The sequence below is a fragment of the Orcinus orca genome, chromosome 2 (assembly GCF_937001465.1).
Source record: "Orcinus orca chromosome 2, mOrcOrc1.1, whole genome shotgun sequence".
In the NCBI taxonomy this organism is placed as follows: Eukaryota; Metazoa; Chordata; class Mammalia; order Artiodactyla; family Delphinidae; genus Orcinus; species Orcinus orca.
In genome coordinates, this window is record NC_064560.1 from 16,652,700 (window position 1) to 16,671,877 (window position 19,178).

General features: G+C 39.6%; 1 protein-coding gene and 1 long non-coding RNA gene across 4 annotated transcripts in view; one reads left to right on the forward strand and one right to left on the reverse strand.

Moving 5' to 3' along the window:
* Positions 1-19,178, reverse strand: part of ITGB1 (integrin subunit beta 1) — a 43,669-nt gene that overhangs the window by 20,301 nt on the left and 4,190 nt on the right. For 2 of the 3 annotated variants that reach the window (XM_049705558.1, XM_004275918.4), the window contains exons 2-4: positions 5,351-5,417; positions 3,143-3,228; positions 265-487 (exon numbers count right to left, since the gene is read on the reverse strand). In XM_049705558.1, the coding sequence (XP_049561515.1) occupies positions 265-487; positions 3,143-3,228; positions 5,351-5,417 (376 nt within the window). Of the gene's footprint in view, positions 1-264; positions 488-3,142; positions 3,229-5,350; positions 5,418-8,599; positions 8,619-19,178 lie in introns of those variants that run through there. The other variant, XM_033439307.2, reaches the window with a different exon arrangement.
* On the forward strand, positions 3,225-12,861 carry LOC125963415 (uncharacterized). The gene is made up of 2 exons (XR_007475374.1): positions 3,225-3,778; positions 4,801-12,861. It is a non-coding gene; the product is annotated as an uncharacterized LOC125963415 (long non-coding RNA).

The window sequence follows — 19,178 nt, forward strand, 5'->3', positions numbered from 1 at the left end:
GACATTTTTATCTTTAAAAACACATTAAATCTAATACTTTCTGAATCTTTAACAGAATTTACATTAGACACAGGTAACATTTACTTCAGGTACATGTGTCTTACAAATTGTTGTACCTCCAAAAATATCTAAAAGTTAATGTATTCAACATTTCTGTTTGAGTGTCAGTCCACATGTGAAAATGAACCCTCAACAGAAACTTACATAAAGTTGTCAAAAAGCTCAAGTAGACACAAAGGCATTCATAGAAGCAGATTTCTGTACCTGATCGTAACTGCAAAACCAACTGCTGTGGTTGGATCTGAGTAATATCTTCTGGCTGCAGCTTCTCTGCTGTTCCTTTGCTACGGTTGGTGACATTTTTATTTTTCTTTATATCTTTGGAGCCTCTGGGATTTTCGATGTCATCTGGATGACAGCCCTTCTTTTTTAAGGCTTCTAAATCATCACATCGAGCAGAAGTAGGCATTCCTTCTTGTAAAAATGTCTAAGTGACATGTAAAATATAGGTATAAATAAAAAGTATAGTGGTCAAACCTTTTACGTAATCGTAACTGCAAATAACTAATTAAATTGCAAAAATCAGGTAACACATCTAATGTATTTCATTTCTGGTTTTTAAACAAAATGCTCCCTTCATCCAAACCATAATAAACAAAACAGATAAACAAAAATTTTTCCTTGAAAGTAATACCGTTATTGCTGATGTATTACTAGTACCGTGTTACTTTAGTAACATAGAGGACTGACCTAAGTGTACATTTTAACCGTTTCATGTTCAAAGTCAGAGTATCTACTCAAATTTCTTTTGTGAAATTACTTATTTAGCATGGTTAAGAGCCACTAATAATATATATAACCAAATATCAGACAAATATTTTTTCCAAAATTTCCCTGAGAGAAATTCTTAGAGTCTCTCATATTATGTAGCAGCATCCTTCATGATATTTTGAACAACTCAGTGTATAGGGAAAACATGTCACCCTAAAACCTTTCTTAAAAAGGAGAACAAGAAATTTACCACAGATTTAGTAAGTACTCTTGGAGCTTTAAAAATATTTTAGGTATTGGCTATTATTGTAATCAAGCCTTTTAGAACTTATTTTTTTTAAAAAACATAGTAAGTGATTATACGACAGGGTCAAAAATATATACAGGGTGAATTTTTTTAAAAATAAAAAACGTTGTAATGGTGTGTGAATGGTACTTGTGGCACGGGGTAAAATTTCCACTAGTGACGTGATTTTAAACTGTGCTCTTTTTATCAGATGACTAAGTGAAAGCAAAAACACTGCTGTTAAGATGCATGTAAAGGTTCTAAATATGTTTTTCATAAATGTGAGGAAGGGGAACAATGACGGTGTATTCATGTGTATCATTTTAAAATGTGTACTCCTGATAGACATCTAACTTTTTCACATATACCCCTAAAAATTTGTATCTAGTTGGCCAAAAATCTTTTTTTTTTTTTTTTTTCAAAAATCTTTTTTAAAATCTTGACATTGGGAAAATGAGGAAATGCCTTTCTTTCATTTGGGGTCACTCTATGTTTTGTATGGTTGTTTATTATCTACCAATTTCATGGTGCTGAATAAAGTGAGGATATTTATATACAAAGATTACAAAATGGTTTTGATCAGTTATCTTTTAAAGGAAACATAGTACTAAATGAGAGCCTTTCTGTACTTAGAAAAACTGGAAGGGAGAACCATGGGCCCAACGGTTCAAAGCTGCACAACTTTTATGTGTGGTCAAACCTAAAATGCTGCCAGAGCACAGGGGCCCAGTGCAGGATCCGCTTCCAAATATCAGCCAATCCAGGAAACTAAGATCACAACACTCAAGTAAAATTTCACTGAAGATATCCCCAAATACCTGTAATAGTTTAAGAATTATGCCATAAAGATGGCTCAATTACTGAAAGAACAGTTTGGCTAGGATAACCCTAAACCCCAGATAAACTGTAACCCTCAGAAAATGGACGCTGCTGTTGAGAACAGCACGTACCACTATCATAATCTTCTAAGTGAAACTGCCTTAAGTTCATTTGATTCTCGTAAGAACAGAGATAAAGGAGGCAGATCATGCTCATTTTCCAGGTAAGAAAACCAAGCGTTTCAGCGAAGTAAGCCCAGTCCGAGACAAACTCAAGGCACTCCCTATTTCCTTCACTGTCTCCAATTTAATTCCAGAATACCATTTTTAGAAGGACAGAAGGTGCCAGTAGAAAATTTTTAAAATAACAAAACGAAAACTTCTCATTTTGTCTTTCATAGGTCAAATCATACAAAATATCTGACATTTGACCAGTAACGCCCACAAAACAGGCACTTGACTGCGGGGTCAACCGCCTGAGTAAAAACAAACAATAAGCCTTTGACCTTCTGATATTATTCACTCTGTAAATAAATTATATACCCTCAAAATGACTTCCCGTTACCTCCAGTACCAACTTAGCATTCATCTGTTCATTCATTCATCCATTCAATATTCAGTAAGCTTTGTGGAAGGTACCATGTTGAGCAACGTACAGAGATGACAAGAGTGAATAAAATTTAAAGCCTAACCTCAATGGGCTTTGATTAGGATGCAAATCAAGTGTATATTAGTTTAATTAAAACACAATTAGGCAGGTTAATGTATACCTCTCCCATCATAAAAAAAGGGAAAAATCTAAAACAGTCCAATGAAATGGCTAGAGGTTTTTGGGAAGCTGTCCAATAGAAACAATGCACGCTACAAAGGTGAGCTACGTATGTATTTTTAAATTGTCTAGTAGCCACGCTGAGAGGAAGAAAAAAAAGAAACGGGAAATTAATAATATATACAAAATGTCAGTGATTTCAAAAATCATTAACGTTGAAATGCTAAGTCTTCAATCTCTGGTATGTATTTAAGGCTGACGGCAATTCTCAGTTTGGACCACCCATATCTCAGGTGCTCAACATCACCACATATGCCTAGCATGCCCTGTGCTGGGCAGCACAGCTCCAGAGCATCACACAGGATTACACAGAGCTGACGCTTATTCAGTCAACAATGAGGAAGTGAAAAGTCACATCGAGCACTTCCCAAGGATACCGTTTTGGGCAACACTAAATGACTAGAGAATAGATGGGAAGACCTGAACAATCTTACTTACTGAATTGGTGCACCATCCACAATTGGGCCCTGCTTGTATACACTCTCCACATGATTTGGCATTTGCTTTTAAACATCTATTTTCATCTGTCAGGAGAAACAAAGAATAGACCACTTTACTTGAAGTTTCAAGAGAGAGAGAACAGTGAAAAATCTGGATCACAATGACAAATAATACAACATATACAAACGTTAAATATAAACACTATGAACCTCGTTACTAAGCTGATTCAGACCTACCCCCCCCCCCCCAGAGAGAGGTGATTTTGGAACATCCTGTCCCAGAGAACCATAAAAAGACACAGTTATCTCTCTTCTATAGCAAAGACTAGGTACCCTTAATCTATACATTTGTCCTTTTTTTTCAAAGGCATGATTTCAGGCTCTCTCATGTTGGATGGTCATTAATTCTCAGGAGTGTTCTTACAACTGGGTAAAAGTATTATTTCTCTTCATTTAACTCACCCCACCACGCCCATACCCCATCCCCTCAAGCAGGCCCTTTCATTTTCGTTTGTTAAACACTTGAAAAGCCCACATTCATCCAATCCACAACCCCCTGATTTTTCAGGTCTGTGTTCAAAGCATGCCATATGGTTCTTTAAATCCATGTAAGGATCAGCACGTCTGCCGTGTGGTAAGTACTAATATGGACTGTCTCCCATGTATGTTTTTGTAACACACACTCATTATAAAAAATTTGGAAAATACGTAAAAGTATAAAGAACAAACTAAAAGTCACTCAAAACCTACTCACTAAGAGATAACTACTGTTAACACTTCTTGTATATTTCTTCCCAGTCTTTCTTCTAAGCAGATAAATAAAACAATAGCAAGGAAGCAGGCATACAGACATTATTTAAATGAAATCAAGGATATACATTTTATATACTACTTTTTATACTTAATCCAAACGTTTCATTCCAAATTCTTCAAAAACATGGCTTTAATGATTACATATTCCATTATATTAATGTATCCTTTTCAATGATGGATAAATTTAGATTGTTTTTAGTTGCATAGTTCACACATGCCACACGAACCCTCCGCATATATACACATACATGCATATATATATATGCACCCACTCTGATGACCATTCTTATAATGTAAAACTCTGATTATTTCCTTATCACAAATTAAAAAAAAAAAATACTGAGGCAAAGAGTATTAACTTTTAAAGATTCTCAATACACACCAACTTCTCTCCAGCAGTAACGTTCAAACGCACACTCCCACAAGCAGGGTACACACACCACTTCACCATACCCTCAACAAGAAACACTTTTTTAATGCAAAGATTTTTTTAAATTCATTTAACAGGTATAAATAAGAACATCAATTTAATTGTCAGTTACTGAAGGTTTCATTTCTTTTCGTATTTTTACTGGCCATTTCTTTTATAAATTTTCTGTTACATCTTCTGCAAAGTTTCTATTATCATGTTCATCTGTTCTTATTAGAGCTCTACATCTGTAAGTGAAATTAAATCCTATTTAGTTTCTCATTTTGTCGATGGTGTTTTGACACAGACACTTTGGTTTTTTATGTTATTGCTGGTTTTATGTAATTTATCAATAACGTCCCTTACGGTTTCTTTCTTCATTTTTCCGTGTGTTAAGTCCTTCCACCCTAATATCAAACAATTGTTCTATGCAGTGTATTTTTTGAGATTTGGAGAACAGAATTGGACATCCGTTATTCCAGATGTGGATGCACCATGGTTTATAAGAGGATTAAATATATTTTCAGTTTTATTTTTCATTCCTCTCCTACATGATGCCAACATTTTGCAAGACTTGTGATCAAAGTGCAAGAACATCTTCTGGAAAGCCAACTGTTCCTGCTTTCATTCTTTCAGATAGTAGTGGAGAGTTCACAGTCCACTGTTCTACACATTTACTTCATTTCCTTCTAAAGATGTAACACGCCTTTGCTTTCTCTGTGCTCACTTACACACTCTATGATATTCCCCAAAGAGCTGTGTGCAGCGCATCCTATTCCCATTGTCGCTCTGGGTGACTGGGGGAGAGCCTGAGAAAGGGCCTTGCAGGCACTGGAAGGGCCCCGCCCTCAACTCTGAGGGAGGTGAGGCCACGGCAAGGCTTTCAGAAGGAGCAAGACGACGGGATGTAGGTTTTTCCAGGAATCTAAAGTGGTCAAAAGTGTCACAAGATACTGAAAAGACAACTATGAAACTTTTTTTTACCTGCTTGGCCAAACACATAGCAAACTGAACTGATCAATCCAATCCAGAAAATCAGTTGTAAATTCATCTGAAATATAAAATGTACCATGTTATATTAAGGAAAAACAACATATAAAGCCTAATCATTGCCACGCACCTGATCGTCCGCTAATTTATAAGTGTAAAGGCATCTTCCTGCCCAGCCCTTCTCCATGCTCAACATCCACCTCTCCCCCCAGCACCTCACCTTCCGCTCCAGATTCCCAGAATCCACTCTTACTTTTCTCCACACCAATTATACATTAATATTTAATGAACAGTGCTCAAAACAAAAAGTGTCAAGTATTCCTACACCTAAAAGCTATTAAGTCTTTGTCCCATGGAATCTCTATTACCTCCTATGACTCCGAGGGGTCCAAACAGGCATATCCCTATGCCTCAGTTACCTCAACACTGAGTGTTAGTTTGAGTGAACCTGTAAAAATCCTGACCATGTCATCCCCTTGCTTACAACTTTTCAATCGTTTTTATTTCTCCTAAGGCTAAGACCAACATCCTGCACAAGGCCCCAGCTCAATTTTTGAGTTTGATGTCCTGTAACTATTTCTTAAGAAAATCAACTTCTGTGCATGGAATTAGTAAAATATTCAGCTTAATTTCCTACAATTTCTAGATCTACAAACTACACAAAAGTGGGGGAGAGGGACATAAGAAGACCTGAAAGAGGCTTAAGTGTCCTTTGGAATCTCTAAAGAAAAATGAAGTAAGAGTCTGTATACCAAGCAGGATACCTCACACTCCAACCATTAGGTATGTAACTGCTTTCTGTGAATCAAAGTTTTCACAACATCAATCTATACCTTACCAGAGCTGGTCAAAGACGGCTATAGCCACAGGTCGCTGACCCTATCCCTTAACTACTTTTACTGCTCTTGGACTAGCAGCCAGTCTGACTGATAATTATGCATGAACACCTGCCCCTTCCACAGGAATGCAAAAAAACCAAAGGCAAATATAACACCCCCCCACCAAGCAAAGTTTAGCTTTACTACTTAGCAAAGAAATATAAATTAAAGCAATGTAAGGTAAACCAGCAAGCAGGAAAATAAAAAGTTTTTTAACCCAACAAAACAACAGAACAAAGACTTACCGCAGATGGCTAAGAGAGACCAGAGATGGCTGTAAACTGGTATAACTTGGGGGAAAATAATTTAACAATCTATATCAAAAAGCATTAAAACTGTTTCTACCCTCTGACTTAGTAAACGAGCTACTAGGAATTCATCCTAATAATTTAAAATATAAAAAGTGATACACATGCACATACACTTTCAGTATAGACTCTAGCATGTTTATAAGACAAAAGTGCCAACGTCCTCTAGAATGATGGGGAAAGGGCTAACCGTGTCAACTTGATGGAGTACTAGAGTCAAAAGAATAAAATGTAGTAACATCAAAAGGTTTACAGAATAACTTTTGGATGCAAAGAACACATTAAGATGACAGGTATGTAAAAATAACAGTATATAAATGTATAAAGTAACCAAAGAATCCTGGAGATGACAGAGTTATAAGCATAATATAAAGACAATGGGTTCATTTGTTTTTAAATTGTTGTAGCGTTTTCTTCTTTTCACTTTCTTAGTAAAAACAATCACGGCAGGGTACTGTGTGGAATTTTTTTCTTTCTTGGTGTACTTCCTTTAATAAGAAAAAAAAATTTCTTTCAAAACCCCTCATTTTCAAGGGCTATGTTCCAGGACACAGTCCCACAGCTCCAGGAAAATGCTTTGAAGTTATGCTCTGAGTACCCCTGGGATACTGGGTTTCCTCTGTCAGATGCTGCTCCCATTTTCCGGTTTCCCAAAGAAAAGCAGTATGAATAACTTGCACAGTCATCCACTTTGCAACCGTGCTCAGAGCAGCCAGTCCTGTTATGCCACGGTTCTGCTTACGTTATTACTTGTGACTGCATCCAAAAGCCCAACAAAAGCCAGGTCACTGAAGTGTGAAATGCCTGACAGTTTACCTTTTAAGGCCTGACTAAAAGGTTCAATGTGTAAAAAATCCACGCAGACTCTAATTCTGAACAATTCAAATAATGTTATCAATTCCAAAGCTATGATTAAAAGGACCTGGAACAGCAAGACGCCCGAAGAAATGCATGACTGTGATGAATGGAACATCTGGGCAGTTTCTACACAAAGAGAACAGAACAGATATTTGGTCCATATATGGACTCTGACACGTGTGTCTTCAGGATTCAACTCAGGTCACCTTAAGGACCACTAGACTACCTTGGGAAACCTTTAAAATGTTACACAACTCAGAGAAGCACCACTAAGATAAAGTTATTTGGTAGCAGAAAAAGTTTCCTAACATTCTTAGGTCCCGTAGCTTTAAAATACTACTTTAACACTATTTTTCTTTTCCTTCTATAAACCTTGATGCGCCCAAGACCAGCCTTCTGAGGAATCAGGCAGCACACAGCGGGGAGGGCAGCCCGAGGCCAGCAGCAGCCCCGCCAGGGCAGCGGCCAGGCCTGCAAAGGCCAGGCTTTCTCCCCGGGAAGCAGAGAAGCCCTAGGAGACGGAAGACGGCGGCAGTTAGGGATAAAGGAAAGCCACGAGGCTGGCCGGGCAGAGACAAGAGCAGCGAGGAGGGCCCTGAGGAGAGCAGGCAGCAGAGAGGCGGTGGGGCGAGGGGGCAGGGAGGAAGGACGGCACCCAAGAGCTCCGGAGACTTCCAGAGGCCCTGAGGCAGCACCGGTCAGTGTGTGGTCCCGGGAGAACGCCAGCCCTGAAAACCCCTATCCTGGGAGGTGGGGCCTACACCCCAGGTGACTCTCAGGCTGAGAAAGGTGCCCCGTGGAGTCTCCCCCCGGGAGCACTCCACACAGAACAGCTCCTGAGGAGAGGCCACCAGGGAGAGATGCCTTCAGGTCCTGTCCTCATCTTAACTTTCACCGTCTTCATGATCAAAGCTCTAGAAATAGTTGTCTACCTGGGTCTCTGTCTCCCTCCTCCACCTGTGTAACTGGGTATCCGCATGTGAAACTGCTCTTGAAAAAGAAAACTTCCCAGGCCTATCCTACTGTCTGCATCCATCCATCCATTCATTCATTCAAAACTTTAGTGCCTGCCTACAAAACGTACCTGGGGACATACATCAGTTTACCACCCAAAGAACTTACACAGCAACACTGACTACACCTCACTGTTCTTTCTTAACATGCTCTATTCCCATGAACTTTACTGGCTTCTCCCTTACCTCTGGATGTGCTTCCTCTGCCAACCCTGTCAGGCTCTGTGCCCTATTGGAGATACAAAGATCACTGTCTCAAGGAATTTTCAGTTCGAAGACAAAAAATACAAATAATTACAATGTGATATGCTGGTTTCTATAATGAAGATAAGGACAAAGTGCACTGAGGATGCCAAAATCTGCCGGGGCAAGTTCAGAAGCTTCAGGGAGGTTCAAACCGCAGCCTCATAGGAAACGGGTAGGCACCGGAGAGAAACACCCCAGGCAAAAGGTCTGCACAAGCAAGGCCACGGAGTCCTGAGAAGAACTGTAATAACTTCTTTCCAATCTTATTACTAAACATACACGTTTGGGTGACTTCTCTCTCTCCCCGCAAACTGGAATTGATTTGCTCTAGCTTTACAGAAAAAAGACTACAGAAAAAAATGTATTTATATGTTATTTGCAGTTAAATCTGGTCAGTGGGATGAGTGATTATTTTATCCCTGTAATTTTCTACAGTAAGTATAAATTATGTTAAAATCTTAAAATATCATAAAGGCCAAAAAGAATCTTAAAGTACTTAGGTATTTCTGAGACTTAAATTATAAGCTGGAAATAACAGAAACCGAGACCAGCAAGGCAGGAGGTTACAGTCAGGTTACAGAGAGCCTTAAATGCCATTCATGCTGAGAGTTTAGATTCTATTCTACATGTAGCAAGGAAGCTGGAAAAAAATGGCACAGGGTAGTAACATGACAACATGTAAGTGGCAGAAAATCAGCAGGGTAGGGGATGAATGGCAAGACAGGAGCTACTGGACAGGTACAAAATTTACTGCTGAGGTTTCAGAGTAACAATGGACAAGAAGACAAATCAGTGATTAGGAGGGATCTGAGGGTTGCTTAGATAAGGAAGATGGTTGCTTAGATAAGGCAGGGTGAGAGAAGAAGGGAATCATCACTTTCAAATGAAGAAGACAGAAGGAGAACGGAGTTAGGGGAGAAAGTACTGATTTTGATTTAGAAATGTCGAATGTGAAAGGCCTTTGTGAAATCTAGGAAAGATACAAACTGGGAAATTAAGACCTATGGGCCTAGCTTTCAGGAATTCAGGGTTAGAGATACATACCCAAGAGTTGTGGATGGCAATGAAATTATGAAGATGGTTGAGATTGTGAAGAAAAGAATACTAAGGAGAGAGGAGAGCTGCAGGCAGACACGAAGAGAGTGATGGAGCCAGGGCCCCCTGGAGCAAAGAGGCGGGCAGCACAAGGGGCATATTCCCCTGAATAGAGGCGCAGCATCTTTCTCTAAGTCAGGGCAGGGGGTAAAAAGCTGAGCGAGTTCACGCATGACAGCTCACGTTTCTTCCTGAAATAGGAAGCAAGGACAAGTGCTGGGAGAAAAGGGGAGAGGGGAGTTGGGAGACTGAAGAAAATCAAGAAGATGCGACAGGATTATAGAGCAATGCTGAGGGCCCAGCAGGTGCCGGACACCCTAATTATAAAGACACATTTCTAACACTCATCTCACCTGAAACTACCTGTTAAGTGTCTGCCCTGACAGGTTCTAAGCACCAAGAACACAGGACCTAGAAGCACTTGGCATAAAATCAATGCTCAAAAACTTTTGCTGAAATATATTAAACTGTATGACATTTTTCTTGGACGTTATTTAGAAGCCCAGGAAAGAAGAGTTTCTCAGAATTAGTTACTATGCAGACCCTCTTTAAATAGCAAACAGTTACTGTAGATACCCTAGGGATAACAATTTTCAATTCACTTAAGTATATGCAAGCCAACTTGCAGCTAGATATAAAATGCCTCATGCTCCAGGCTCTTGTACATTATGAACCAAAATTCATTTACACAAACACACACAAACATAGGCACTGAAATAACATATATGTGTGTGTATATATATATATACACACACACACACACACACTCAGAAGGTGGTCAACCACATAATCCACATACTGGTTGTTTATTATTATAATTATTTGCACAAAAGCCCAAAATTTTTAAAAATTCTTGTAGAAACACTCAAAAATCACTGAGACTACCTCCCATGGGTCCTTAAACTCCAATCTGAAACTGCTGAATTAATTCCATTGTTTACAGAGCAAGTGCCCAGAGGAGGAAGGGGTCAAAGCAGTGGCAGTGCTGACAAACATCAACGAAGAGAAGACGACAGAGTCAAAGGCCTAGAGATCAGGGGCTGATCAGGGGTGAGAGAAAGGGGCTAAAGAGCCGGGTGTAACATTTCAGGGTCAGGCAGTGTTGGGTAAAAGGTCTAGGTGAGGAGACAGCTATGGGAACTGGTTTAGCTGGGATTTGTTCCCAAAGCGGAGCCTGAGATAAAAGCATGTGTGCTAGCAGCTCACTTGGAAGGTGACCTGGGAACCAGAGAGGTGCTGAAGAGAGCACGCCAAGAAGAGAAAAGGCCAGGGCGCTTTCGCTACCGCAGTCGGTGCCTGGGGGCTTGGTCTTACTGAGAAGTTCTGAGACGTGTATACAGTTCACCCCCTGAATCCATAGGTTCCATTGGTGGATTCAACCAATGACAGATGGAAAAAAAAATTTTTTTAATTCCAGAAAGTTCCAAAAAGCAAAACTTGAATGTGCCCTGCACAGGCAACTATTTACATAGTATTTACATTTTATTAGGTATTATAAGTCATCTAGAGGTGATATAAAGTGTACGTGAGGAAGTGCATAGGTTACATGCAAATACTACACCATCGTATAAGAGAGACCTGAGCCTCTGCGGATTTGGGTGGGGGTGGGGCAGACGGGACATGTCCTGGAACCAGTCCCCCTAGAATACCAGGGACAACTGTAGAAAGTGTGTCCAGAGGAGGATCACCGTGAAGACACGTCTGTCAGTTTGAGTCCCCACAGGTAGAAGTCTGCCCCAAGGGCATGAGCTGCCCTACACTTCCAAGAACAACAGTGCAGCAGCCCAGAAGGCTGCTGCCAGCTTCTTATCCTAGGGACAGACAGGGCTTGTTGGAGAAGCCCCAGGGATTGAAAAGACAGAAGCACTTGAGGCAAGATGCAGTCAGCCGGAGTGAGTCACACAACTGCTCTGCGCAGCAGCGGCGGGACCCACAGGAGGCCAGGAGGAAGTGAGGAGGACAGAAGAGGTTTCTAGTTCAGAGCTCAAAGCCACGGGAGTTGAAAGAGCCAGAAAAGTGTTAGACCAGAATGTGAGAAGTATCACCTGCACTAACTCCTGAGAGCCTCAATGATGGCAAGAACTGGGGAGGGGAGTTAAGCTGGGCGATTCACATACAGACATACACACATATTAAGACAAACACCAACAACCTCTGTTCAAAAGATTTAGTATTTAAGATGTATGTAGCTCTTACCCATCTACTATAGATGTGTAGTAAGGCTGACCTGCCTTATGAATTGTCATCTTCTAGAAGTCAAGTCTCCGTGTCCTCTGTACCTAGCACGGTATCTTAATATTTAATAAATAAAGAATCTAAAGATAACTGCAGATACTCTGAGGTATCCAAAAAAAAAAAGCTTAACAAGGGCAAGAAGAGTGCTGTGCTGTGCCCACCACTGTTTGCTAAGGCGTAGCAGAGTTCAGGGTGTGGACTGTGGAGCCAGATGCTCGGGCTGAAACCTCTGATCAACCCCTAACTAGGTAGGTGATACTGGAGTTATTTAATCTATGCCTCGGTTTCTTCATCTTTAAAATGGGCAAGGTAGTTCCTACCTTACAGGGGTTACGTGAAGTTTAAATGAGTTGTAAACATAAAGCATTTAAAACAGCATCTGGCACATGGTAAGCACTACCTAGACGGTACTTGTTATCATTATTACTACACATTACAGCTGGAGCTCAACAACTTGATTCAATAAAGAAGTAACTATGTTTTTAAAAGGAACGAAATTGGGTCATTTGTAGAGACATGGATGGACCTAGAGACTGTCATACCGAGTGAAGTAAGTCAGAAAGAGAAAAACAAGTATTGTATATTAATGCACATATGTGGAATCTAGAAAAATGGTACAGATGAACCTGTCTGCAGGGCAGAAATAGACACAAAGACGTAGAGAACAAACATATGGACACCAAGGGGGGAAAGGGTGGGTGGGATGGATTGGGAGATCGGGATTGACATACATACCCTAACTAATATGTATAAAATAGATAACTAACAAGAACCTGCTGTACGGCACAGGGAACTCCACTTCGCTGTACAGCAGAAACTAACACAACACTGTAAAACAACTATACCCCAATTAAAAAAAAATTTTTTTTAAAAGTAACCATGTTTGAATGTTTTGCTTTTTTTCAATCATAATTATAACCAAAAACTCTGAATTGACCCATGTTACGTGAAACACAAGATATGGAAGAAAGGATAAAGTGTAAGGGTTAGAAAGAACACAACTGCGAACAATAGATTAAGATTGATTTTTATAGCCACTCAAATATTATTTTGATATGACATCAAAACCTTATATTGTATATAATAAGGTTAATCAGATGCTAATTATTATATTAATTAGATACTAATTATGTTAAGTATAATTAGATAATATTTTCAGTTCCACATTTAAGTAGGATTATTCTACTTTCTAACAATTATATTTAGAACAACTTGTATGTAAAACAATAAAAGCAGCAAAACCTCAGTGCTTTTTATTACTACATTAGATAAAGCACAGATATTTCTGAATGTTAGTATCACGAATCACCTTAAAAAAAGATCAGGGTGGAGGATAACATACCTAATACAAATAGAAATAAGGAAGAATGACTTGAGGCTTCTTCTGTCATGGGGAAGCAAATCTAGCAGAGGCAAAAAGAAAGAAGGAAACTGCCCTGAAAAGATACAGGAGAAACTTGGATCAGAAGCTTGTAACAGTTTGGTTCGCTCAGGGACTGCTGCCCACTGAGGACTACTTAAATTAACATGAGATCTGCTCATTCAGAAGAGGCCGGACGAGGCGCACCAGGTGCAGACAAGAGTAATACAGTAACTGAGGTTTTGATGATTTAAGGTAATTTGTAACAGAAAGTTATCTTACTTTTATTCCGACACCTTCAAATGACTATAATGATGACAATAATAATAAAAATAAAGCAGCTAACTACTTTCTCTAAGTAACTCTACAAGGTTGGGAATGATATTACCTTTGTTTTATATATGAGGAGACCAAACCACAGAGAGGTTAAACAACTTCTCCAAAGTTGCACAGGTAGAACTGAAATCAGACCATCTGAATTCTGAAGCTATGACCTGACTTTGTGCTCCATTAAACCACAATTTTTTGAAGGCCTACTCAGTCACTATTTTAAAGATAAAAGAACATCCTTCTACTGTTAGAAGTGACTCAGAGCACAGAAATGGAAAGGACTTAAAATGTTCTGTGAGTTTATTTCTTAGTCCTTCAAAGTGATTGGAGGCCAAAAGTATTTTAACTGTCAAATTTCATGAGTATACCCACAAGTTATGGTCTCATTCCTACAAAAGCATTTCATCCTAATATTTCTTACTATGCTTAATTTTATCTAAAGGGTCATAACTCATCCCTTGAACAGTAAATAATGTTAAACACCTCCCGGAAACAATCTGCTTTTAGTGGTTAACAACCTCAAATACGTGCAATTGTTCCCCTTGTCAAAAATTGTACATAATTGGGCTTCCCTGGTGGCGCAGTGGTTGGGAGTCCGCCTGCCGATGCAGGGGACACGGGTTCGTGCCCCGGTCCGGGAGGATCCCACATGCCGCGGAGTGGCTGGGCCCGTGAGCCATGGCCGCTGAGCCTGCGCGTCCGGAGCCTGTGCTCCGCAACGGGAGACACCATAACAGTGAGAGGCCCGCGTAACGCAAAAAAAAAAAAAATTGTACATAATTACTTTTATCTCCACTGTAAACTCATCTTTATTCATCAAGGTTAAATGTGGTTTTATGAGCTGTTCAAACTTTTAAATACACACTTATTATCTATTAATGTTTTTAACAATGTGACAAATCACTCATTTGGCATTTCTTTTTACATTTACAGATAAAATCTTCAGAAATTTTATAAGTACTTTATTTGTAGAAATTAAACAATTACACTTGAGAGAAAAATTACTTTTATTACATTTACTTCAAGTTTTAAAATTTGGTGCCCAGAAGCCAACTATGCCCAAAAGGTTATAGTACAAAAGGAAGTCATCCACAAAAGATTTATTCCTACAAGATCTTTGCACAAGAACACATTTTTATTCAATACAACTAATTAAATTCAAGTCAACAAATACCTATTGCATATCTACCACGTACCAGACACACAGATGACAAAGCTGGGAACCCAGGAGTATTCGAAAGCCCAAGCTTTCAATGTAAGTAGGTTTCCAATAAGAAAGGTTAAGGGTTCTCACCAGTCAAATACTCTCTTCCAGAGAACAGAACTTGCTTCCTTTTTTATACCGTAACATTTTAAGTCTGTTCACCTTACTGGTGAAAAAGATTCAAATACCTATACTGAGATATATTATAAGCCTCTCCTAAAACTATAATAAGGTTAGATTCATCTCAAGTCTGTACCACCATCACTATTTTCTGTATCTGCTTTTAAAAGGAAAAAAATAGTCCAATAATAGATTAATATCTACAAATCAACACAGTCCAGAAAAGGAACACGGAGCCAAGCTGAAAGCCTCAGGGAATTACCGTGCAGTTCATCCTGCTTCTCCCCACACAGAGCAAGCAGATGGGAGAATGTAAACGGAAGGAACTCTGAGAGGCTGCTCTTCTCTATGCCAATTTAAGAGTGAGAGCTTGGGGATGAATTCCCCCAAGGCAAGAGCACCTTTCCCCCTTGCAGGAAGAACAATTAAAACTAAACATCTTTCCCCTCTCTCTGGCAGGAAGAGGTACGTGGTAGTGACCATGGAGGTGCTTATGGCCCAAGTAATAAGCTAGAATTAATGATTAACAAAACTTAGCAGATAAGATGAAAGGGGGAAATGAGAGGGAACAGGAAAGAGAGGAGGTTGAGTACTCCAAGGCAAAGACACAACACCCCCTTTGAAGTCCTTTTCCACCCACTGTGGTCGATAAATAGTAGTCTGAAGTAGAAAACTTTCTAAAATTCACTACTCACACCCAGAAGAAAAAAAAAGCTTTTTTTGAGCACTGACCCCTTCTTGCCCAAAGGTAGTAACAGCCTGAGTTGAGTTCCAACAACAAATGTTCAACTGCTCCAAAGCTACAGGCTTACAAAAAAATCTGAAACCTGAGAACAGGGCTAATACTTTTATGACAGTAACAGAACAAAATTCATCACAAGTGACTACTCTACCCACCTTCTCCAGGAAAATGAGAACATGGAAATCAATCATCACCACCCACCACACACTGTAACGGAAAGATAAAGAATGGACATACTTCTAGTGGGCAAATAAAAAGCCTCAAAGATAAAGAAGCTGGAAGTGGGGAGACGTAAGGGCATGGAACTGAACATCTAAGAAAAATTTCTACAGCAGAAAAAGTAGAAAGAAAATGAAGAATCTTCTCTGAAGAAAAAATGAGAATGAACACATTATGCTCTTCAAGGAATTTAGAAAATCTCAAATAGATTTTATTGCAATCAGAAACAGTAAAACCACAAAACTAGAGGAAAAGTATACAGAGATAAGGAAGGAAATTTAAGTTGAAATCCTCTGTAAAACTCAGACACATGAGGAACAGAATCAACATGCCAGGAAGAGCAGGCTTGACCACAGGGAATTCAAAGTAAGTCAAGGCAATTAGAAACATTATGATACAGCCAATAGTGATCCAATAAGTAGATAACTGGTATACCACCACCACCACCTCCCCTATCAAAAAGGTTATAGCCTTTACATGAGGACCAAAAAAAAAAAAATGAATTAAGCATTAAATTCCAAAAACTGGTCAAGGGGCACAAAATAAAGACTGCAAAAGGACTTAAAATACAAGCAAAAAATAAACACTTTAAACAAAGCTATTAAGGCATAATATTAAGGGCTGATCCAAAACGAGCATGAAAAGTTGCCTGAACTTAATTCTTCGGAGATCCTCCTTCCACTCAACAGATATTACCCAGCAATTGACATATTTCAAACCAGACTAGTGAGCTGTTCCTTCTTTATACTTGGCCATGTCTAATAGATTTTGCCTTTCCCTGTGAAGGGAAAAGAAGCGTAAGTTAGCAACTGCTTTGGTTGAGAAATTTTACTTTGGGACAAGTTTACAAAGATAACTATGAATGGAGCTAGGAGAAAAAAGTTTACCACCTTAATTAATGGTATCAAAAACCACTTAAAAGCAAGATTTGTTCCACATAATTTCAATTAAGGAGAATTGTAAGTTATGTTCCCTTGTGTAATTTTATCTACTTTTTAGGTAGATCACTCCAAAATTCTTACTTGATCAAAACTTTAATAAATTTTGACCATATCTTTTGTCACATCTCTTCTCTGCCCTGTACTGGATTGAAACAAACATAGTGCTGAATATATTTTAAATATATAGAGAGAGAGAGAAAGAGAGAGAGAGAAAAAGAGAGAGAGAGAGAGAGAGAGAGGATAAATGTTTTAAAGCCTAACTAAATATAGGTAGAAATCAATTTCTCACTTTTACTCAGCACTATGTTGGGAATAATGTCTACCTTAGAACTATTGCAAGGATAAAATATTACCATGAATGTAAAACAAATATCTTTACAGTGACCTACAGATCACAGCTTACTTGATTACTGCTTCAACTCATTCACTGCCTTCTAAACATAAGAACCTGAGTGACTACTTAATTAATGGTTCGAAATCTGTTTAAACCATGCTTCTTTAGTAAGCACAAATCCACTCCCTATTGTGTTTCTGTTGTGCTTTCCTAAAATAACATAATACTAAATGCAACTTTTAAAAATACAATCTCTTCCTCCAACAATCAAATATGACCCACCATCATGCCTTCTGAGAAGCAAAGAAATTACTATCTGAAATAAATAATGAACTATAAAATATTGGAGGTAATTATTCCTAATTTCACAGACTATGAAAGCTTGTTATTTACAGATTCATTCAATAAACATTTGTACATGGAAATGTGACCTCCACACATCAAGTGGTACACAATTTTTCATATAAATGCTTTCCTCATCACTCCACTGAAACTACATTCCCTACAACAAAATACTAATTTTTCTTCTACCTTTCTGAAATATTTTTAGCCTTCATTGGCTCTTAATCTCTTTACCAACCACCATAAGCGAATTAACTACTCCTTTTTTTGTCCCAAAAGATATTCTTGATAGTGTCTAGCGCAGTAAATGACAAACCTTCAGTGATGCTCAATAACACAGTGTTGTTTTAATTCAAATTTCTATTATAACTGATTGTAATCAATGTCTGTGAACCACACTGGACTAGAGCTGGAGGGCAAGAATCCAGGCCTTCATTTTACACAGCCTTCATTTATATATATTTATACTATAAATGCATATATACTTATATATGTATGATTATATATCAAAGTAGTCAAGCAATATTTATTTGCTAAATTAGACTGTATTCTCCCTTCTAACTATACTGTCCTTTGACCACGTCACATCTGTCACCCGTCTCTTTGGTCATACCATTCCAAGCTCCTCTACACAGCCTTCCAAAACCACTTAAGCCAATGCTGATCTTTTCCTCAAAATCTATTAGAGAATATTACCTGGTACAGTACCTTGTGTAAAACATTCTGTGGTATTTGCTATGTTTCCCTAGATTGAACACAACTTGTCCCAACTAGACAGTATCCTCAACAGCAAGGTGCAGGTCAACTCCTCGATCTACACCCACTCAGCACTGCACTGCTCAGGGAAGTGGCACTCAGGACACTGATGGATTAAAATGTCATGGACGGGACTTCCCTGATGGCACAGTGGTTAAGAATTCATCTGCCAATGCAGAGGACACGGGTTCGAGCCCTGGTCCGGGAAGATCCCACATGCCGCGGAGCAACTAAGCCCGTGCGCCACAACTACTGAGCCTGCACTCTAGAGCCCGCAAGCCACAACTACTGAGCCCGCATGCCACAACTACTGAGCCCGCATGCCTCGAGCCCATGCTCCGCAACAAGAGAAGCCACCACAGTGAGAAGCCCGCACACTGCAACGAAGAGTAGCCCCCGCTCGCTGCAACTAGAGAAAGCCCGCGCGCAGCAACAAAGACCCAACGCAGCCAAAAATAAATAAATAAATTTATTTTTTTTAAAAAAGGCATGGGGCTTCCCTGGTGGCGCGGTGGTTGGGAGTCCGCCTGCCGATGCAGGGGACATGGGTTCGTGCCCCGGTCCGGGAAGATCCCACATGCCGCGGAGCGGCTGGGCCCATGAGCCGTGGCCGCTGGGCCTGCGCGTCCGGAGCCTGTGCTCCGCGGCGGGAGAGGCTGCAGCAGTGAGAGGCCCGCATACCGCAAAAAAAAAAAAAAAAAAAAAAAAAGGCATGGACAACAGAGCTCCACCCGGACAGACAGCTAACAGTAACCCACTTGGCTCGCCAGCACTGGCAGCCCTCTCAAAGCCACGACTTGGCACAGCACCTATCCTCTGGGGTGAAGGGCAGGAGAGGATG